The sequence below is a fragment of the Neomonachus schauinslandi genome, chromosome 13 (genome assembly GCF_002201575.2).
Source record: "Neomonachus schauinslandi chromosome 13, ASM220157v2, whole genome shotgun sequence".
Taxonomy (NCBI): Eukaryota; Metazoa; Chordata; class Mammalia; order Carnivora; family Phocidae; genus Neomonachus; species Neomonachus schauinslandi.
Genome location: NC_058415.1, coordinates 82224991 through 82248489, shown reverse-complemented (window position 1 = coordinate 82248489; position 23499 = coordinate 82224991). Strand labels below are relative to the sequence as shown.

Below are 23499 nucleotides of genomic sequence, written 5' to 3'. Positions count from 1 at the left end.
TCAATGTCACGAAAAGTTCTTTTTCCTGAGGAACCAGTGCTGCTTTTTGTCCTCCCAGACAATGTAAAGTTTGCATGTTTCCCTTCTTGCTTTTGAAGCCAGGAAGCTCAGAGCTAATTTTGAGACTTTGTTTTAGAAACCATATAGGATCTGCATATCCAGATACTCTTTTCCCAAGTAAACACATTTTATATATTTACGTATTCTTCGGCTCTGATTTTTTTTTCTTTCTTTTGGGTGCTTGTGTAGGCTGCCTCAGATCCTTTGTAAAATTAGGTGGGGCTTACCTGTATAAAAACAAGCCCTCCCCCACCCTAATTTTTGGGGTCATCCTTGCACCTTTTGTGGAATGTTTGCCCCATTGCTGAGCTAATATTGGCCAGATTTAAGCAAGAGGAACCCTTGGAATTCACAGCAGCCAGACTAAATTTAACACTCACGTAACTCATTAAAACAGGATAAAAGTACAGCTTCAAACATCTCTGTGTTTGTCACCAAGTCTGTGAAGGGAGGGGTACCTTTAATTCAGTTCGAGGTGTAAAAGTCTGATCTTTCAGAATTGAGGATATACCACCGAAATTAAAGACTTGTCTGAGGAGATGAGCACTCCACGTCCCTTCAAAGAAGGATCGAGGTGTTGACTACAAGGATGGGATGTGTCTTCAGCTTAGGCTGTTGTTTTCTTCACTCATAAAACATAGTTTGGTAAAAGCATGCCTCCTCATCAAACGGCGTAAGCACATAGTTGACTGGATGGTAAATCTTATTTTTGATTAGCCCTGCTTTTTAATATAAATAATTACTTAAAAATGATAATTTGCTATTGATCGAGATCACTGTGTAAATGGTTTTCAAACTGTGTTCCACGGCCGGTGCCTTGGGGACTGCAAAGGTGCTAGGGTGGGGGAGGAGACAGCCCAGCCACCACCCCTGCTCCCCCAACACCGCCGCACCCCCCCACTTCCCGAAGAGCAGCTGGGCAGTTTTATGTAGCAGGGCTCCTTCTGCATAAGGTGCTACTTGGATTCTCTTCAAAGTGAAAAGAAAAGTCTGGAAGCTATCACATTGGAGGGCACATCCCACTAACTTGCTGTTGGGATATGACTGGCTCCTGCGGAAGGGGCCATGGGTAGGTTCGGAATCTCGGCCTCCTACCAGCTCTGGGACTTTTTTTTTTTTTTAAAGATTTTATTTATTTATTTGACAGAGAGATAGCGAGAGCAGGAACACAAGCAGGGGGAGTGGGAGAGGGAGAAGCCGGCTTCCAGCAGAGCAGGGAGCCCGATGCGGGGCTCGATCCCAGGACCCTGGGATCATGACGTGAGCCGAAGGCAGATGCTTAACGACTGAGTCACCCAGGCGCCCCCCAGCTCTGGGACTTTGGGGGATGACTTTTCCTCTCTGAAACTGCCTCCTCTTCCATCGAACAGGACTCCTTCAATGACAGTAGCCACTTCACCAAGTAGGTGAGGATTAAATAAATTAGCTGTAGAAGTGCCATCTAACCGAGTTTAAGAACTGACCGCCGCCCTCACCTGCTCCTCCAACCCTCCTTTCCCATCTCCATTTCCCAGGAGGAGCCAATCACCTTCTGTGAAGAAGCCTTCGTGTCCCACTATCGCTCGGGAGCCATGAGGCAGTTCCTGCAGAATGCCACCCAGCTGCAGCTCTTCAAACAGGTACCCAGCCCTCCCCGTGGAGGGTGGCCCATCTGGACCCCCGATGGGGATTTCGGCAGCTGTCCTGCTGTAAGCCCCCAGGCCCAGCCGGAGGGGGCTGAGCGTCTGGGGGGGGATGGGTGCAGAGGGTGGTCAGTAACCAGGCCGACCCTCCACAAATAGGCCATTCACTGGCACAGGTTATCATAAACGCAGAGCCGGTGTTTTAAAAACTTGTTTGTTTGTTTAACTCACTCTTCCAAAGGCCCTTTCCTGTCTTGGGAAGGTGGTGGTTCTTTGGCCGTGCACTGAGGTGCCCAGCTGAATGGTGCCCCCGCCGTTTCTTTGCCTAAGCTGTTATGCTTTTGTTCTTTCTTTATATAGTTTATAGATGGTAGACTGGACCTTCTCAATTCTGGCGAAGGTTTCAGTGACGTTTTTGAAGAGGAGATCAGCATGGGCGAGTATGCTGGTGAGAAGCAGTTCCTTTTCCCTTGTGTGCCGTGGGGTGCTATGTGGGACTAGGGTGTGCATGGCAGGGAGTGGCAGTGGCTTCTTTTTCCTTCAGTGGGGGTTGGGGAGAGACTCACTTCACCCTCGGCCTTGAAATGTCTGAGATCCTCTGTCCTGGGGTCAGTCGCTTGCCCTGGGCGGCCAGAGTCTAGTGAAACGTAGCGGCCAGCACTCTGCGGCACAAAGCACTCGAGGCGCTGAGTTGGGAGAGCTGGCTTCACGTCAGGGCCCTGCCTCCAGGGAAGCCGTGAGGGTTTGGTCAGGTCATGGCAGCTCTTCAGCTGACGTGCCCCCATCTATGCACTGGGGAGAACGGTGCCCGCCTCACGGGAGTCCTGTGGAGATTGACTCGGAGTCCGTGAGGACAGATGCGGGCACAGGATCACTGCTAAACGAGTCTTTCTTTATTTTTTTTTTTTTTTTTTTTTTTTTTTTATTTATTTATTTGAGACAGAGAGAATGAGAGAGACAGAGAGCACATGAGAGAGGGGAGGGTCAGAGGGAGAAGCAGGCTCCCTGCCGAGCAGGGAGCCCGATGCGGGACTCGATCCAGGGACTCCAGGATCATGACCTGAGCCGAAGGCAGTCGCTTAACCAACTGAGCCACCCAGGTGCCCTAAACGAGTCTTTCTTTAAAAGGTGAAAATCATCACAGAGTGCCCAGTCTAACGGTCTGTCTCCACAGTCTCCACAGACCGTTAGACCTGGAGGGGTCATCCGCATGATTCAGAGGCGGCCTCTGAGGCCGAGAGAGGTGTTCGTAGTGGACCCTGCCTCCTGAATCCCAGTCTGGCCTTCTTGCCAAATCCCGAAGCCTTAGTCTGTGGCAGCGAAGTCAGAACCAAATGCAAAGCAATAATAATCCTGCTGTTGGCCCCCTCTTATTGCTGGGCATGTGCCTGGTCTGGACTAACCTTCTGTGATATAACTGGTGATCCATAAATTCAGAGAGTCAGGCATAATCTCCCCTGCAAAGCGCCGTTCACAGACCTGAGCAGCCTGTGCTGCACGGAGAGCACAAGCACCAATAAAACCAGTCTGCGGACAGTGACAGCGAGTCAGTGATGGGCATTTCCTGAGCTCCCGCCACGTCCAGAGCCCCAGAGAGTAAGAAACGGAGGACCGGGTTTTGCCCTCATGGAGGAGCTTTTACTGGTAGGAGAAAGAGATGCATGACTAAAGACAAATTCAGGTTAAACCAGTGCAGGAAAAGGAGCAGAAATAGGCTTTTATGCAATCAGAACAGGACTCTACTAATCCTCACTCTGTAACCTGAGGGCTTCACAAAGGAGGCAGCACTCTCAGAGATGCGTATGAGTTCTGAGGAGAAGACGGGCTTTATGTGTTGTTCAACGAAGTCACGTCATTCGGAGCTTCTAGAAAAGCTGTCCAGTGATAAGACCTCCTTATCCCACCAGAAAAAATGAACAAGTCCCCCAACAAGGCCTCCTTTTTCTTTCCCTATCACTACTCCAGTGTCTTGGGGCTGAGCGTGTGTCTGGCAGTGTGGGCACATGCAGCCCTGAGGTGCCTGCCCTGCGGTGGCTCACAGAACTGCAGAGAATGTGGACTTTGGAGTGGGAGTTACCCATTTTAGTGGACTATTCAGAGGAAGGGTTCAGAGGAAATTACATGGGAGCCGTTGGTTGAGTATCCTCAGCAGAGAGAGTAGGGAATGGTGGCCGGCCAGGGGAACAGCGTTTGTGAGGGAATGGAGGGTGGAGGGGATGGACGTACAGGATGGAAAGGCCGAGGGTGGGTGGGACCAAGACAAGAGTGGAGAAGACAGTCAGGCGTGCTGAGGAGTCTGACCCCACCTCTATGCAGTAGGCAACGAGGAAGGAGGATTTGAGTTGGTACTCAGGGCATTGATAGGATCGGATCTCTGTTTGAAAAAGAAAACTTGTGGCAGCAAGTCACTGTTGCCTCCTGTGGGGAGTGGAGCATGGGAGCCTCAGTGTGTTTCTCCAGCTTTTGAACTTTCCAAGTCCTGCTTGCTAAGCAATTCAAGGAACTCCTGAGAGCACATAACTTCAACCACTTCTCTGACTCCTCTTTCCCCAGGCAGCGATAAACTCTACCATCAGTGGCTCTCCACAGTCCGGGTAAGTGTGTACCCCCACAGAGCCCCCCGGGTCCCTCCGGAGCCTTCTGGCAGCCCCCCACTTCCCCTGCCACCCGCAAGATGGTCATTCAGCCCCGGGGCCCTCCACTCTTTCAGCTGAAGATGCTTCTGCTTGTAAAGCCAGGCCATCTAGTGCCAGGGGGAGGCTTGTATGACGAGACTGTCTAGAGAAGCCTCCTTGTCTCAGGAAGCTAGCCAAGGCATGTTGAGTGGATATGGTTATCCTAGAGCATTTCTGGGGGTCTCCTTCTAGACCAGGGCAACTGGGACGTTTTCATAGGAAAACCAAAAATGTGCCCCTCTTGCTGCTCAGTTTCCACGGCAAAGGCTCCTGGGAAGATGGAGTTTTTCACCCCTCACTGTTGTTATGAACAGCATCTTGTTGTGTTGGAAGCTAAGTGCTTAGGTCTTCAGAAGCTACTAAAGAAGCCAAATTCTTGCCTCTGCCTGGGTTTATCAGTGTGTATATCCTGAGGGCCTCCTGTGGACCGGGCGCCATACTAGGGATACAGTGGGGAGCAGGAGGACACAGTCCCTGCCCTGGGGGAGCTCCCTGTCTTCTTGGGGTTGCACGCGTGAACAGACAACTCCAGCATAATGTGATTAAGTGTTCTCTCCTGCTTGTGGGCCGAGCACACCTCTGCCAAGGCAGGTCCCTTGGAAGTGGCTGCAGTTGGCCGAGAGTAAGCAGTTCCTCAGTGAAAGACCTCTTTTGTTCTTCTTGTATGGCCAAACACTGCACTTGGCAAATCATAGACAAGCAATAAGGACTTGTTGATTGATTGATAAAAGGAGTTTTAATACTCCAAAGGACCATTGAAATAGGATACTGAGTAATTTTGGAAAGCAGTATGGAATAAATGAGTGGGTAAAAATTTCATATTGTCCTACAACATAGAATGCTTTCTAGGTCAAACTGCAATGTTTTCAGTTAAAGCTCAAAATTTCTAATACGGACTATTACCAAAAATTGTGCTAAGAGTTAATCCCCGTAATTACAGTACTGTATTTTACTCTTTTATATACCCACTTGATCCAGTCTCTCTCTTTGTTCAAATCAGGTAGAATTATCTTTCCAAACTACCACAGATCTGATTATTGATGCATCTGATTAAAAATCCTCTGGAGTATGGTCTCCATATCCTGGCCCCTCAAGAGCTGGCCCCATCTGGGGGCGCCTGGGTGGCTCAGTCGTTAAGCGTCTGCCTTCGGCTCAGATCATGATCCCAGGGTCCTGGGATCGAGCCCCGCATCGGGCTACCTGCTCTGCTGGAAGCCTGCTTCTCCCTCTCCCACTCCCCCTGCTTGTGTTCCCTCTCTCGCTGTCTCTCTCTGTCAAATAAATAAATAAAATCTTAAAAAAAAAGGGGGGGCGCCTGGGTGGCTCAGTCATTAAGCGTCTGCCTTTGGCTCAGGTCATGATCCCAGGGTCCTGGGATCGAGCCCCGCATCGGGCTCCCTGCTCTGCTGGAAGCCTGCTTTCTCCCTCTCCCACTCCCCCGCTTGTGTTCCCTCTCTCGCTGTGTCTCTCTCTGTCAAATAAATAAATAAAATTTAAAAAAAAAAAAAAAAAGCTGGCCCCATCTGGCCTCAGCCCCAGTCCTCCCGTGATACACTGACCACTTGCTAGGAACACACCAGGGCTGCCCAGCGTCTGCACTTCTTTAATGTGTAATTCTCTAGCCCTAGAATGTCCTTACGCTTCCTGTACCCCACATGAACTCTTCATCTTCTAACGCCTTCTCTGACCGTGGACACACCTTGTGCGCACAGCCAGTGCAGCTGTCCCAACCTTCGGCTGCAGCTGGGGCGCCCCCCAGACTGGAGGCCCTTGAGGGTGAAGGCCGGCCTTCCTGTGACTCAGTACCCTCCACGGCTAACACAGGGTGTCTCCGCAGTGAGCCCTCACAAAATGTCTAGAGCCTGTGCATTTCGTATCCGTTCGTACCCTCCTCCTCTTCTCTGTTCTTCCAAAGAAACTGAACCAAGAAATTGGTATGTTGGATTTGTACGAAAGCCATGATTCACATTGATGGCTACTCGTTCTTTCCTTCCCTCAAGATATCGATGTTAAGGAAGGCAGCCTACCAGAGTGATTAAAAATAACAACACAGAAAACCAAGGTGAGGAAAGGAAGGCAGGTGACCAAGGGTAGCTAAATAAACTAGAATTTCTTGAGAAGCCATAGATTACTATGGGGAAACCGTGCCTCAGAGAGCCTGTGAAGAGCTTTTCTTCCAGCCAGCGGACAGGTGCCAAGCAAAACACTGAGTCCCCCTGCAGCTAGTTATCACTATCCTCGTCCTCACCCCACTCCCAGTACCCACCCATTGCGATTCTGCCGCAGCCATAACTAATTGCCCGGGACTGGTTACCATCTAGGCCTGTTTCTCTAATTAAATTACACACTCTTGGAATGTTGCTTAACTTGTTTAAAGAGGAGAGGTTTTTGTTGGTGTTGGCCCACTCTGTCTTGAGTCCCCATCGCTAATTGACGTTTCTGTTACAGAAAGGAAGCGGAGCAATTCTGAACACTGTAAAAACGAAAGCGAACCCGGCTATGAAGACTGTCTATAAATTTGTGAGTACTGGTCTTGGTCTCAGGATCGGAACAGATCTGTCCCTCGGCATGATGAAACTCTTCAACCTAGCTGGCCCTATACTGCAGAGAGGATTCAGGGGCTGCTGTGCTGTTTCCTAAAGCTTCCACGGCTCTTAGAATTACTTAGTGTTGATTATTTGGTGACCAGGTCAGTGATGTTTTTCATGTTAAACTGTTTCTGCTCACAGTTGCTGCAATCAAGACATGGGAAGCCACGGGTTTTAGCTTTTAATAAAATGTAGACCAGGTGGCTAAAATGCTGGCTGATCCGAGCTTGTGTCCCTGAGACCCGGAGGCGTGGTCAACCGGGCGTTCTGGTAAAACCTTTCCTACGGGGATCCCCATTATCATGTCAAAATGAAGCAGCTCCTTTGCTGGTTACTAAAAAGTGTTCATGGTGGGACACGCTCCCTAACTGTTGTCCCAAATTCTTCATCATCTCTCTCACCACTGCCTTATAGGACATGCATTGTCTGTGAGACTCATGCCCACAGCAGAGAGAAAATAGGAGAACACGGCCACTCCCGATCCGATGTTCCATCTCTTACAAGCCTCAAGTATTTTTTTTTCCTCATGGTTTCTCTTGCTTGCTAATTTGACTGTGAGCCACTTGGGTGGTTTTGTTTTATTTCCATTTTTAATTTTGTTAGTCCTTTCTGTGCTTAAGTTGTAGTTATTTTAACCGGGCAGGTGGCTGCCAACAGAACCACACAGGTCTAAAATGATGGAAAATAAAAGCCAGGGTGTGTGGCGAAATGGGATTTAAGAAACGGCACCAGAGGAACCCAGTGATGTGTCTGCTCAGGCCAGTCAGCCCCGGCAGAAAATTGGTCCTGAGGCCCTGCCCCAGTGAAATGTAACAGATATTCAGATTTTTGCAGCCTCAAAAGCTGCCATTCCATCTACACTTACTGGTAGCTGTCACCAGGCTGCTGAGATAAATAATTACAGAGAGCAGAAGAAGGCCTTCCAAAGGGGGGAGAGAGAAAAAAAACTTAGGGCCATCAAAATGCAGAAAATAAAATCTCTGTCGCCTCTTTAAGGGATTTTTTTAACCTCTTAACATTGTATTTGTTTTTGTAGCCGTTATGTTTTCGACTTGATGATCCCATTTTTCCTTCTTTTTTCTAGTAATCAGAGAAGGTGATTCGCGACGGATTGAAATCAAGCATAGTCCCTGCTGGAAACAGGGAATCTTAACTTAAATTAATTTTTCATGCAGGCAAAAGATCATGCAAAAATGGGAATAAAAGAGGTGAAAAACCGCTTGAAGCAAAAGGTACTTGAAGTTCTTATTCAAAATGTATAAGCACCGTATATGAAATGGGTGGCCATAAAAAAGTATGATGTGATCAATAGAGGGCTGTTTGATACAGTGTTGTTAGCACACTTCAAAATGCATTACCAGCTGTCCGGGAGTTTTCACACTGTTATAAATATTCACAGACAAAAACTGTCTTCAAATAACATTAAGACTGGCTTAAACCCACAAAGGCAAGCAAGTTCAGAGTTACCACTATCAGTCTGCCCCTTGCCCACCCCACTGGGCCTGGGGTTCACGGGTCTCTTAGAAATTGGCTCAGCCTACCCCTCTGGGCACCTCTCCTTCCCACAGCTGACCTCTACCCCGGGGCAGCTGGTAACCAAAATCAAGAAGCATCGCCAGGGAAATGACCTCCGGGGTTCGGGCATGCACGTGGCCACCGCGCAGATACAGGGCACACAAAGGGTGGGTTTTAGGAGGACGCTGCGGGCTCTCCTCACAGTGCTGGCCTAACCAAGAGGAGCCCAGCAGTTCCTGTTTGAGACTCTTGGGCAACAGGACTTCGATTTGTCTCCTTGGACCATCAGTAAAATGGTACGAAATCCTACAGGCTCCATGCTGGCCAAGAGTCCCCTGCCTGATTCTCTAGCCTTGTACAGGGAGGTTAATACATCAGAGGGCATTTTTACGTGATGACGAATGTCATCATTATCAGTTACCACTCTTCGATAACCACTTACTGAGGATGGTCCAGGCTGGGAGCTTTCACATTTAAGCCTTAGAACAACCCTGGGAGGGTATGATTCCCATTTCATGTGTAGAGAGCCTAGACTATGATTCAGAGGTGAAGGAATTTGCCCAAGGTCACACTGTTGGAGCCTACGGAACCCGGATCCGGTTCCAGACCCATCCATTTCCAGTGTCCATGCCCTTACCATGACAGCGTTTCGTGCTGCCTTCCTGAGACAAGTGTTTGCTTTCCAAAACATGTTTGGGAGCACTTACTTCATTATCCCACACCCCCAAAACGTGCAACTCTAACAAGGGCCTTCGTCTATCTCAGCAGTTTTTTAAAATTTGAGAGCAGTTTTAATTTTATAAAGTCAGAAAGGACCTCTCGTTAACTCGAAATGGTCCAAGGAATTGATTCCTTTCTTTTAATTGCAAAATAATTTGTTACGACTAAGCACTTAAATTCCTAATTTCAGCTGAGAGTGAATTTCTAACAGCTGAGATTCAAGTCCCGAAATAAAAATCCTGTCCTGTAAATCCACATAGACCCTACCTGTGGTCTGTTGTGCCCTGCCAGAGGCTGAGAGGTGGAATTCTTTCCTTGGATGTTAAGTGTGATCCATACTTTTTTATCTCCTATCCCAGTCACATGGAACTGAGTTGGATAAAATACAGAGTGGCAGGGAGGGGGTATTTCTCTCACCAAATTTTCCCTCCTTGATGACCTGATCGTAGGCTCAGCTGGTGTTAGAATACTCCTTGAAGTAAGTAAAGAAAGGGGTCCCTCCTCAGGCAGAGGACAGATGCTCCTCATTGGTCGGATCTGCTCTCTGCAGGCCATCGCCTCCCTCCCGGTACGTGGAAGCCTTGGGCCTGACGAAAATCCCCTTTTTCTGATACGTAACATTTCTGCAAATAACCAGTTAAGCCCCAGTTTTTTGATGTTGTGGTTCAAAGGTTCACTTAAACAATCTAGATCACCCTCCTTCCACACCACCTCCCCTTCCTTTCCTTGATAGTATCTAAAGCGGGTTTTTTTTTCCCTCCCCTTCTCCTCTTACCCCTGCCAGTCTTTTCAAGAACAGCTTCAGGAGATAATGTTCTATAGAAAGTGTCAGTACATTTCAGGTGACACAATGGTGAAGGCATTTTATAGAAATGTGGCTTGTCACCATCGGACTGTTGACAGATCTATTAGTGCACCTTTTTCAATTTTCACTTCTCCCCCCTTTGGTCTTACAGATTTCTATAGACTTGATATTTTGCAGTTGTTCTTAGAAGAGCTATTTTGTAATTGAAACTCTAGCATTGTTCAGTGCAGGCAGGACTTGGCTCTCCTGCTCCCTTTCTTGAGCTAATTTAGGATTTGGCTCCATCTGACCTCTCTCACTGCAGTAGAAAATATTTCCTTGGCTTTTTTGTTCCCCTCTCCTCTGCCCCCTCCCCTTCACATGGCAACATATCTGTGTGGCTCCCCAGATGTGTCTAATGCAGACATCTCAAGTTTGGTTTCTGCTATGAAATTGAGGCAGTTCCCAACAAAGATCCAATTTTCAAATGTACTGGGCTGCCACCTGGCCTCCTCTAACTCTGCATAGTGATGGTGACCTCGCAGATATAATCAAGAACCCAATCTTGCCCTCTGCGCTCTCGCCTTGGGTTTGAATTGCAAATAGAAAATGTGGGGCCGACCTGCGGAGAGGTCACCATGGTGCGTGGAGGGTCCATCTCTAATATGACTGAGCCGGGCCCCTTTTCCATCCCTTGTTCATTTGTGCTGCAGATTTTCAAAGCATCTGAAAGAGGAGCTTTCAGGGTATCTGTGTGACCATTGGCAAATAATTGTTAATAGATACTATAGTGTGGCTTTATTCCATACCTGCTCTGCTTCAGCCCAACAACAAAAAAAGAAGGATGGATAACATATTTCTCTAGGTAAATGCAGCAAGGTGGTCAAGTTCTTCTGGAGCTTGGCCTCCTTTGAAGTCTGAGTTGCTCAAAATTAGGAAGAAGAAGCAACGGCCAAGATGCTACCCAGCTGCCGCTTCCTAAAGGGAGAATGTGGTGCTCTCCTCCAGAGCGTCTCCCCGCCGGACCTGGCGTGCAGGAGAATGCTGCATGGCTGGGCTCCTGACTGTCAGCACACCGCATTCTCTGGCCACACAGTGCGAGGCTGGCATCGCTGGGCCCTGTTTGAAAGACGATGGGCACACACGTGCTCCTTCTCACCTGCAGGGAACATTAAGATACTCACGTAAGGATGTCATTTTTTCGTCCGTTGGGAAACCCCTGAAAAACGATGTTTTTTTTTTTCTTCAGTATCAGAATGATTGAATCAAATGGGCCCATTTCACAGCCCATTTGAAAGTTTCTAAATCTTTGATCCTGGAAAGATAAATCGAGCTTGTCGATGTGTTTGTGATGGAGAGGAGCAAATTCACAGTTAGGTCAGCGAAGCCTTGAGTCTCTGGCCAAACATTTCTGAGTGTACTGAAGGAAGTAAGCATGTGTGGGGCAGGGAGATCTAGGTAGACTCTCGTAGAACAGACATTTTCACACCTTATCACACAACTGTCAGCTCCCTGTCTCCACATTAAAATACGCTGCAGCCTCAATCACAGAAATTCCAACTTTGGATATTGTTTTTATATCAATATTCATATTTTAATTTGCATTCGCTGTGGTGTGAAGTAGACTGCAAGAGAAGGGCGCTGCACGAATCTGAAAATGGGAGACCAGCAATCTCAGTCAGAGACATGAAGGGCTCTGCCTCACGCCCACCGGGGCCTTTGAACCCCTGACGCCATGGTGTGGTATTTGGGCTTCTGAGGTAGATAAGCTGGGTTTAGTGCTGGTTGGTTGTGTAGGATATTAACTGTGTGACCTTGAGTAAGTTAGTAGACCTCTCTGAACCTGGTTTTTATCCTCATGTAACTAGGAGAAGGATCGACTTTTACTGGATTGTTGTAAGGATTAGAAGAGGTAATGGCTTTCAACAGCAACATCTAGGAGCCACTCATTAAATGGGAATTTCCATCCTGTTCATTTCCTCATATCCCACATCCAGAGCAGCCAGTCTCTCCAGACGCCCACATGTACACACCCTGAGAGCATGGCTGGCATGGGATCACCTCCCTTTTGGTCATCCACACGGCCACCAGCAATTTTTCTAGAACGCAGCACTGACTGAGGCACTCTCTTGATTAAAACCTTTCAGACCTTTCAAACCTTCCTCCACCTCAGCCAGGGGGGTTCTTGGAATGTCCCAGCTGCTGAGCCACTTGCCCTTCCTTAACCAGGGGGTGCTGTCTACATACCCCCAGCCAGGAAGGCTGTACCTGCATCTCTGCCTCATGAAGTCATATCCTCAGCTCCTTCCGGGTCCAGCCCCCTCCCCAGCTCCTACCCAAGGCCACTCAGCCCCCTTCCTCCCCTGGGTTTCTGCCTCCTGACTTCTCAGAGGTACTCTGTCCAGTGCGTACTGCATGCTGTCCCTACCTCCTCCACAGACAGGTGGAGGGTAGACCCCAGTCATGATTTTCGATTCCAGCAAACTCTTAGGAAAAGTGATGGGAACTGAATTATTTTCTGACTCCTTTACTTTACCAAGAGATGGGAACTGGTTGGGCCCCAGGGCTCCTGGTAAGAGATTTGTCACTCTGTGGTGGCCTCTGATCCGCAGCTCTGTCTAGTGCCTTCCTCCTATGTGACCCTTCGGGAAGGAACAGATTTACCCCTCCTGTCAGCTTCTTGGTTTTGCATTTTCAAAATGACATTTCGACAGTCTTTTTTTTTCCTGTTTACAAACAAAAAACATGTTTATTGGAGACAATTCAACAAATCAGACAAGCAAAAAGAAAATGATCTTATTTTATAACCTGCATTTTCACTTACTGTATTCTCAGTATTTCCCAGACCACTAAATGTTTCTTCTGCCTGTCATTGTTTTAAGTGGCTACAGAAAATTTTATCTGATGGGCATATATACATTAATCAGCCCCTTTCTTGGATACTTAAGTTAGGTCCAGTTTTTTTCTAGGCCAAGTATTCTCATAGGTAAAACATTGCAGGAATTCTTAATTATTTCATTAGGATAAATTTCTAGGAATGTAATTAATGGGCCGAAGGGCATGCACCTCTTTTAGGGTTTTGATGTAAATTGCCAATTTGTATTCCCTCCAGAAGGGTATGAGAGTGCCTATGTTCCCAAACCCTTTGCTGGCAGCTCCTCAGCTCATTCTGAGACCACAGTTTCTTTAAGTACAGGATCTCTACTGTGTCTGAGATCTCTGCTAGTAGATACAGTAGAGGATGTGAGTTGGCCCTATTTCTTTCTTGACTAGGGCTCCTCCCACTCTGCGCTCTCTGGGAGGAAGCAGTTGTCCTTCCCCAGCTGTAGGAAATAGTGAAGAAGTGAATAAATTGACAGGGCGAGCCACGGGACTTTGTGAGAAGTCTTTTGCACTTTGGGATCTTCTAACTGAAGAAAATTAATGTGCAGCACTGTTTTTTGATGCACAAGCACATTTGTATATCGGACACATTTGCCTTCCAGGTGTTCAGCTCCGTTTACAAAGATTGATCGGAGAGCGTGTACTATATATTCAAGGCTCTCAGGCAGAGAACCCAAACCCCAAGGAATTGACATTCTTTTGGGATAAGAAGTACGTGCAAAGAGAGCAGAAGGGGTGGCAGTAGAGGGTCAGTGTAACAGAAGGGGGAGATCACACCCGCTGGTCCATCGATCACCTCCTCAACTCAGAATGCCTTCACGTGTGCTGCCGTCATGGGTCGATATTGGTATAAATGCCAGAAACCACAGAGCTCTTGGTTCCTCCACTTTCTAGCTGTGTGGCTTTGGGTGAGTTGCCCCCTTTGAGCCTTGTTTCCTCACCTATAAAAGAGCGATAATCCTGTTTACCTTGTGGTTGCTGTGGAAACTGTGATCGTGAAGGTCAAGGGTCTGGAAAAGTGCCTGCCAGTAGTAGGTGCTCAGCACAGCCCAAGGGAAGCTCTTTTTAGACTGTGCTTTTTCCATTTTGCAGGGGATACAAGCTGTCAGTTCAGTTTGCACAGGACTGTAACATTTTCCAAGCTCCCTCGTGTTTCATCTCCTTTAATTCATTCTCCCTGTAGCTTTGAAGTTCACCAAGCAGGTGGTGGTCTCCCGGTTGTAAAAATAAAAAAATAGGTACAAGACAGTGTTTACTTATAAGCTTAAGCTAAGACACCTTTCCCAAAACCACCACACACATTTTTTTAAAATAGCTATCATCTTACAGTTTTTATTACTATCAATATTTTCTCACCATGTAACCTTACTGCTCCATTTCTTTATATTTTTTTTCAGCCCATCACTCACATACACATGCAATATTTTTCGTGGACTAAAAATGGATTCTTTTTCTTTTCTTTCTTTTTTTTCCCTTCTTTTTTTTTCTTTTTTTTTTTTTTTTTTTTTACTGTTTGGCTTTACTCAACCTTTGTGTCTGTCTTCTCAGTAACCCCACCTGGATCCAGAGTGACCCTTTTGCCCTTTGTTACTTTCTGGCGCAGATGGAGCCCCTCCCCTTCTTTGTTCCACTTGACCTGAGCACCTTAGGGCAGCCCCTTTTCTAAAAGAGCCATTTCTAATTGGCTGTCGGCAGCCTCTCATCACGCAGGCTAAGACTTGGGGGCCACTTACTGCAGGCCCTCCCTGCGAAACCAAGAGGCCATCACCTCCTTGTGTTGTTACCAAGCAGGGCTAGAGGCTGCAGCTGGGTGTGTGGGGTTGAATGTAGCAAGATCCCTACAGTTTATTATAATAAAGTTTATACCTTTATTAGTAGGTATTACGTTATTATTGAGTGCTGTACATAGTACATTATTGAATCATAATGTTCTAGACACACTTATATCACTTTATTTCCTTTACTCCTCACAGCTACCATATCCCCATTTTACAGACAAGGAGGCAGAGATTCACAAATGTTCCGTGTGTTTCTTCCTTAATGCATTATTATCCAATAAGGGACCACTGTCCTCTATTTGCCACCATTCTCTTTATTTGGCTAAGTTAAAAGCAACCCATTGTCAAGTCTTTTGTGTGCAGAATTTAATGAGTACTAAAGGTGTGTGTCTTGTTGACCAAAATAAGACTTGCTTTACAATGAAAAGAATTCGAATTTTTCTTTATTATTTCATTCTGACTGGGAGTATTTTTACTTGGTTAAAAAAAATTATTATTTAAATGTTTTTCATTTGTACATTTATTCTCTGCCTTGCTCCAATGAAGGTCTAAGCAACTTTCACAACTTGAGTAAAACGTGTGGTCCATACAGCACAAGTGGGCACCCATCCCCATCTCAAAAGAACCAAAGGAAGCATTACCTGCCTTTTGCACGTTGGAGTTTTTTTTTTCTTTGTACTTTGACTTCATTCAAAAGAAGCTCAAATTAAATGTAAATTTCTGAATTTCAATATATTACTTTGGTTCCCTAAATGTTCTCCAAGTCATAAAATCCGAACTCAGACTTGGGTCTCCTCATTCCCTGCCAGAAAGACTAGGTAAGGCTAGGAAAGGGGGCGGGGGGGGGGGGCACAAACACCTCGTTTTCACAGACAGTAATGTCATCAGTAAGCAAGCGTGGAGAAAGTGTCCACACTCACAAATAACAAAGTATGCAAATTAAAACAACAATGAGGTCTAATTTTGCACCTCTTAAATTAGCAATACATTTTTAAAATGATAAGGCTAACAAGTACTATGAAACTGATAACTCACCCATTGTCAGTGGTTGGTGTAAATTGGAAGGCAATTTGGTAGAATGAATAAAAAGGCTTAAGGTGTTTATATCTCTTGACCTAGTAATTTCATTCCTAGGGATTTCTATAAAAGAAATAATCCAAAAGAAAGAAAAACTGCAATGTTTATCACTATGGTATTTAGGAAGTAAAAAAAAAGAAGAAATAAGGAATAATCTAAATGCCCAATAGTAGTAGAGTGGTTTATTAAATTATTATATATCCACTCAATGAAATATTACCATCTATTAAAATTATCATTAAAATGACTATAGCACCATGGAGATGCTTATAGCGGGAAAAAATAGAATGTAAAATTATCCGTGAGCTGTGATTGCAAGTAATTTTTAAATGCATATGGACAAAGTGAATATGTAAAAATGGAAATAGCTGTGTAAGGTAGTAGGACAAAAAAATTCCCCCCACCCCGCTATTATGAATTATTATGTTGTCTTTGTAATTTAATGTGTATGATTTTGGTTTCTCATGTCCTTAAAAGTCAAAGAGCCAAGTTACCCTTCTGCTTCCTCCATCTCCAGCAGGAGGAGAGGCTCTGAACATCCCAGAGGGAGTGTTCCGTGGCAGGCCCGTGAGCTGTGGGGTGCGAGGGGGCACCTGCTCATGGCAGGTAGCGTGACCCCAACACCAACCCAGACTGGCTTCTCCCCGCAGGACATCACCGAGAATGGCTGTGCCCCCACCATGGAAGAGCAGCTGCCAAAGACTGTGCCGTCCCCACTGGTAGAGGCCAAGGACCCGAAGCTCCGAGAAGACCGGAGGCCAATCACAGTCCACTTCGGACAGGTATGTACCCTGGCCCTTGGACTGGTCTTGTTTTGTTTTTTTTCAGCAGAAGCTAGAGCACTGTGGCAGACAGGCTTTTCGTTTCCGCTCTCTTTGGCAAAACCACTCCATGGAGCTTTGCACATCTTTGAATGTTTATTTGGTACAAATGTGGTTTGAAGGGAAATTTTTCAAAAATTTTGAGGAGCCAGCATGGCTCTGGTCATAAACGAGCTCAGCTCTTGAATGAAGTCATTAAATGCGGCTGCCGCCTCCCCCACTCCAAGGCACTCCGCTGAAGGCGCCTCCGTTAGCTAAGCATCTCATTAGAACACTTAGCATCCCAGGCCCTTCTTTGCACCTTCAAATAAAAGGCAACAAGCGAAGTCTTAAAAAAAAATCAATTAGGAGTTCTTTATTAATGTACTTCCTGAAAATCAATATCGGGAGTCGTGCTTCTCAGAGTAAACACCCGCGCTACTATTCCAGAGATCTGATTCTTTCACCAACTATTTTTGATGACCCGAGCATTTGAAAAATTGTCTGTTCGTTTGATTTTTTCCCCCTTAAGTAAAACATCGTATTCGGTATAGAAACTGAATTTTTAAATCTATTTCCATGCAGTGGTTGTATTTTTAGCTGAAGAAGATTGTACACTCTCCCGTTTCTCTTGAATTGACTCTCTTGATGAGCAAAAGTCATAATTATTTAGTTTGTGAAAAACGGTTCTCAGCAAGATGTGACTGTGACAACAATTTGCAAGGTTACTTATTTTTAAATCACTTGATTCTTGAGCCATTTATTAGATGGAGCATCATTAAAATCATCTTTATGATTTTATCTTAAATACGATTGCTTTTTCATCACATAAAGGCTCTAGAAACATACATTTTAAATGCCCTGTTTTTAAAAGACATTTATCAAGTGCCTACTGTGTACCGGCATTGAGCTCTTTAAAAATGAAGAGAATTAATGAAATGGTTGCTCTGGGTTATTATGGTAAGGGGTGAGTTTGTTGACTTAAGAATCGTCTTCTGTAATCAGTATTTTCAGATCATACATTCCTACATCTTAAATTTGGGGAGGTTCGTCCCTTTTTCAGATTTTACACTTAAAAAGGACGTTATAAAAATTGAAATGTAGTGCGAGAAAGGAGCATTCTCGGGGCAGGGCTCACTTGGTTAATGCTTCTCTTCCGCTGGTGGTGTGTTTCCACCCCTGAAGAGCTGCCTCCTCTGGGGCTCAGGCCCTGTTGGAGAAATCTGCACCCCAGTTTCCTGGCGGAGTTTGCTGAAAGCACAGCCCCCGTTGTAACCAGCATGGCATTCCAGAGCCAGCTTCCTGCTTTCCTTTGTCCTCATTCCTGCACACACTAACCTTCCCATGAAAAGAGCCCCTCGCTGGAGTTTGAAGCCCATTACAGAGAAAGAGGGGGCGGGGGAGAGGGATTTCATGGTGTTAAACATTCCATTTTCGAAACACAAAAAAGGAGGCCCTGTTTGAAATGGAGAAAAACCTTCTTTCCATTTCAGCAAGAAGCAGAGATGCTTTAATGTCATTCCCAGCTAAATGCAGAATAAGAGTGTGTGTGTGCGGGTGGGGGATAAACAATTAAAAAAGCCACCCCAAACTCTGTTGAAATAAGAGCTGTCTGTGCCTTCACAGGTCTGTAAACTGGAGAGGATGAAAGTGGCTTTTTCTCCCCGTTTGTCACTTCCCTCACGTGGCTGCGAGCATTATGCAAGTGTACAGGAAGGCAGGATTTTTTTTTTTTAATGCGTGCATGCGGATTAAGGTCAAGCCCCAAGTATCAGCCATGCAGCGGGCTCTCCCTCACAGCTGCAACCGCAGAGCCTACCCACAGCCGCAAGATGCCTTAATTGAGACGTGCTGTCAAAGTGACAAACACATTTGCATACAGTCTACACTCTATTTATTTTCTCTGGAAAGGTCTACAGTCTGCTGTTGGTTGAACATTCTTAATCAGTTTGCTGTAAGTGAACTGCCAGCTAGCTCACTTGTGCCGGCCGCTTCTTCATTAGGTGACAGATTAGCTGCATGGGGGATGGGCCAGGGAAACCGCAGACCCCTTTCTTTTAACTCTTTCCGGCTTCGTCCCCGTGCTGGGTTGTCCTTTGGTGCTTTTCCCTGGCGCCTGCCCGGTTTGCTGGGTCTGTGACCGGAACCAGCCGTGTTTCTAGAGCACCTACTACTGGCAAGGATAAGTTTTAGGGACTTTCTATTCTCCTCAAAGAACAGTCTTTTGAGTTCCATTTCAAAAAATTTTTGCCACACCCTCCTACCATCTGTGCTATTCTTTTCCTTGCTGTTTTTCTTTAAATAGACTCAGACCTGACATCCGTACCAGCTTTAGCCTCATCTTAAGTAATGACGTTGACAGAATCACAGGTCTGACGTCCTAGTCCCGTTTTTTTCCTAAGGCATATCAAAAAATCTTTTTAAGTGTCAGTCCATACATCGCCTGCACCACTCATGTGGCCCCAACAGTATGCATTCTGTTTTGGGGAAGCATGTCATCTCTGCCTTAGCCTTTTGAGGAAGGGGCCATTAGCCACATTTTAGAGAGCTAGAGCCCAGGGACCTGAAGGGACCTGGCCAGGGCCACAGTGCCAGCACAAAAAAACCTAGGACAGCCCAACTACAGAGCCCACTCCAGCTCCCTCACCAAACAGGGATTTCAGCTGTTTGATGTCTGTTAAAGCCAGTGGGTCCCCGCAAAATCATTTAAACTAGCCAGACAGTGACGCTAACCTCAGAAAGATTTTGCCTTGGGTTTGCATTTCTGTGGATCCCATTCTTTAAGAACACTTAGCTTTCCAGCGGGGACAGAATACTGTTGAGGTGGTTATTACATTCCAGGAGTACTCCATGTAGCCAGCCAGGGGACCTTCGCGTGGACACAGGGTGGGGTGGCAGGGAGCCGGAGGAGGCCTGTGTGGAGCCCTCAGATGCAACCGTGCTGGGCGCTGGCCAGAGCTGCCTCTGCCAGGGGAGAGAAGGTGCTCTCCTGCCTCTCGGCCTCACTGCATCTTCCTCCTTTGAGGCTATGACCATCCCTCCATTTAATTATGCATCTGTTCATCCATGTACTGAGATCTACCATGTGTTTAAAAAAAAAAAAAAAAAAGTCCTTGTGGGGTGTAATGAGGGAGACAGACTAGCAAATGGACAGTCCAACCCAGAGTGATGAGAACAGAAGTGAGGTGAGCTCGGGGCACTCAGGGCCCCAGAGAGGCCACCTCTTCACCCCCAGGACCACTCACCGCAGTCCAAGTTGGGCCCTGTAATTAAAAAATATTTTGTCAACAGACTGAACTCACGAACAGTTCATTTGTTTTCTAAAGCAGGCACACGTATCACCACTCAGCGCTCCTGATGAGCCCTGTGGATGGTTCCAGGCAAGAGCAAAGTAAATGGATTTTTAGGGAGCCTCTGCATCCTTAGCCTGGACAGTTTCTTTAAAGCGTTCAAAAATCTCAAATAACTTGAGAATGCTTGTTCCTACCTTGGAAAGTATTTAGGTTTAGAGAGGCTTTAAATAACTCTTTTCTTCCCCCTCCCAAGTTCGGAATAGTTGAGAAATAAGGCCCAGGAGATAGTCAAATGAGATAAAAATGCCAGCTTTTTTACTGATAAGGCTGAAAGGAGAATACTGTTTTAGACCTGAGGCCAGATGGGCTTGCTAAAACTTCACTTCAGAATTAAAAAGACGGAGCTACCCCGCACAGGAGAAGGGGACGATTGCAGGCAGCACCCAGCGGGGCCTGTGGACGGGCTGCTCCGCAGGAGGGTGCCGCGAGGGCGCGTGGAACCCGGAGCATGGTCAGTTCTTCTCCCCAACCCCGAGGGAAGCACTCTCTGTGAGCAAGGGGGTTCAGAGAGAAGCTAAGGATCCCCACCCCCCATGTTTTTCTCTCCTGGGAAGGGGAGTGGACATTCCTTCCTCTCTGGAGGTGTGGAGGGGTGAAAAAGCAGTGTCCTCCACTCACCCCTCAGCCAGAACATCTTGCCTTGACCCCTTCTTCAGGGAAATCAGCGGAGATGGCCCCTCCATGGAAACTGCTTTGCTCCCCGTGTCTAATAAGGTGGGCAGGCCACTAGGTGCTTTTACATCTGTGCTTATTTCGCTGAGTCTTTACCAGCTGGTAGGGAAGAAAGCACAATACCCATTGTACAAACGAGGAAATAGGCGTGGAAGACATGCGCTTGAACTAGTAGCGAATTGACACGGCGTGGCGAGCAGCACCTCTGCCTCTCGGCCCCCCACCCTGGCCAGGGGCACCCGACTGACCTTGGGAGCCCGTGACTGGGCTCTGGTCCTGCTCACACGCTGGCAGTGCTGTGTGCCTGGCCAGGGGCCAGGACTTCTCAGGAAGTGGGAGGACAGGGCTCCCCTGAGAACATCAGGGTAAACCCCACAGGGCCCCCTTCATGTGTTCCCTCCAGATGATTGATCCTGCAAACAAATTAACTGCCTGCCTTCCAATCTGGTAGCTTCCAAAAAGTACATTCTCCCAACTGAGCCAAGGTTTCTAAATCTCTTTAACATAAAGTTTGAAAAGCCAGTTAAACCGAAGCCCAAACTAAGCACTGTCATGTCTTCCAGAGATCTGGGACAGAGGGGTTTGGATACACCCCCAGGAACAGCTCTTGGAATATGGCTGCCTGCTCGTCTGTGCATATGGAGAGATCTGGCTTGACAAGCATGAGCTCGGTCATTTAGTGCCAGTCTTGCACTAGGCTGGAAAAGCTGCCCAGCCAGCAAATGCCTTCTCAGCACCCTTGGCTCCGAGTGCCCTGAGAAACCCCTTCTGCCCCATTGAGTTTGGAAGTCACACACGATTCCCTTCAGTTTAGCCATTGCCTCCCACATATCTCCAACAGATGCTCCCTTGTTCCCCAGACACCTCAAACCCCAAGCCTCCAATCTGAACATACACTCCCCGCCAAACTCTCTCCTCTCCTGCCGTCTCCACCTCGGTGAATGGCACCGCTGTCTCTCCAGAAGCCTGGGTGCACTCACTCTCACCTCGTGGCCTCTCCCTTCCGCCTCCTGGACACTGCTCAGTCCCTCTCCTCTCTATGGCCTCCCTCACAGCTTTGGTTCAAGCTGTGTTGTCACTCAGCTGGACGGTTCCACAGTCTCCTGACTGGCTTCTGGCCTCCAGACTTAACCCGACTACATACCCCACATGGCCTTGCAGGGTCCACTTGAGGCATCCACAAGTGGCCTTGTCACCCCCCTGCTCCTCCCCACCCCCAAACATTCCCTCTTCATCCTTGGCTTGGCACACGAGGTCCTCCATGGTCTACCTCTCTGCCCTCAGAGCAGGTCCCTTTTGTAAATCCCCTGACTCCCCTGGGGAGAGTTAGCTGCTCCTGTCTTTATGCTGCCCTTAGAATTTGGCACATGCAGTGCGTCTCACACAGCCTCGTAATTATTTCTTTAATGCTTGTCCTCCCCTGTGAGAATATGAGCCTCTGGAAAGTCTACCACAAGCCCTGGTGCTGAACTGGCAGGCAGTAAACGTCTTAAGATTTTATTATTGATGTGGATTTTTAAATTGATTAATAATTGATTGATTATTGTTTAAGTACTCGCTGTGTGTCCAGCCAGTTATTTGGTTTTATTTCAGTTGCTATGCTTATAATTCTGTTCATGTGAAGAAGAAAAATGAATATTCCATTAGTGGCCAAAAACGACTTCCAAATCACTTTCCATAAATAAGGGTTTTATTTCCAAGTAGAAACAGCTTTGTATTATAGGAATTTAGATCCTCTTAGTTTGTGTTTTTATGAACTCCCAAGGTCTAGTCCTGTATGCCTCAGGAAAGGGAGGAAGGGGAAAGAAGCAAAGTACTGGGGTACCCACCCCCCATCCCCAGGATGGGTTGACCTAGGGAGCAGGGGAGCGAGGGAGAGAGCAGGCAAGGGAAGGAAAAGCCTGACGTCCCTTGAATTATATTGTATAAAGCGAAGATTTTGTCTATAAAAGACTAAGCTGCGTGACCAAATGCAAAGTTTGAGCTTAACTTGGATTATGGTGGTTTTTTGGTTTTTTTGTTTTAAGCTTTAAAGACATTCCTGGGGAAGTTGGCACATTTGAAGATGGACTAGGATGTTAGTCTATACGATGGAATTATTGTTAATATCATGCTTTATGGGGGGTTATCTTTATTCCTAGGAAATGCACACTGAATCATTTAGGGGCAATGTACCAGGACACCTGAAACTTGCTCTCAAGTGGTGTGGTCAAAATATTATGTGGGTGTGCACACACGTACACACCACCCATTCATGGAGACAGAAAAAGCAAATACAGCCCTTGTCCCCCACAAAAATGTAACTACTGAAAAGGCAGATGCTGATCGATTGCTGGGGGGCAATGTGGGAGAGGGGACAGAGCACAGGGTTTAGCATCAGGCAGCTGTGGAATTAAATTTGAGCTCTGTTACTATCTAGCCGTTACTAACTAGCCTCAGTGAAATCAGTTTCCCCATCTTGGGAGTGGGGATAATCGAACCCATGTCCTGATTTGTTGTAAGGGTTCAGTGAGTCTGTTCAGCTAAGTGCCACACATAGCCCCTCGGTAAATACGTGTATTTCTCTGGCGGGGGCGGGAGGTGTGGAGAAGGGCCAGCTGTCTGTCACCCACTGACCCAGCCGCCCCAGCCGGCCTGGCAGCCCGGCACACGACTGTCGTCATGGCTGTCAGAACACACACCCCTCAGCGGCCGCCCGCCTGCCTCTGCACACTGGTCCCTGACCTGCGTCCCCACAGCTCTGGCTTGCATCACGGAGCAGAGGGTGAAGGGCTGATAGCATGGCCAGGAGATGGCGCTGGAAGGAGCAGATGCCCGAGCTCCTGGCTGACTAGGAGACTGAGCCCGAGAGGCCATGGGGCACGTTGGGGCACCAGGTGTGAGGAGCTGGCGAGCCTTGTGGTCTGCGGTCCAAAGTCATTTTCTTGGTCTAACTCATCAGCCATGCTTTCGCAGTCCACAAAGCAGAGCTG

At 47.1% G+C, this 23499-nt stretch overlaps 1 protein-coding gene across 1 annotated transcript in view; it reads left to right on the top strand.

The window, feature by feature from the left end:
* The window catches only part of DENND1A (DENN domain containing 1A), a 502559-nt gene that overhangs the window by 435457 nt on the left and 43603 nt on the right, over nucleotides 1-23499 (top strand). The window contains exons 14-19 of the mRNA XM_044920818.1: nucleotides 1575-1679; nucleotides 2043-2130; nucleotides 4236-4276; nucleotides 6806-6877; nucleotides 8121-8177; nucleotides 16353-16484. Of these exons, the coding sequence (XP_044776753.1) occupies nucleotides 1575-1679; nucleotides 2043-2130; nucleotides 4236-4276; nucleotides 6806-6877; nucleotides 8121-8177; nucleotides 16353-16484 (495 nt within the window). The remainder of the gene's footprint in view (nucleotides 1-1574; nucleotides 1680-2042; nucleotides 2131-4235; nucleotides 4277-6805; nucleotides 6878-8120; nucleotides 8178-16352; nucleotides 16485-23499) is intronic.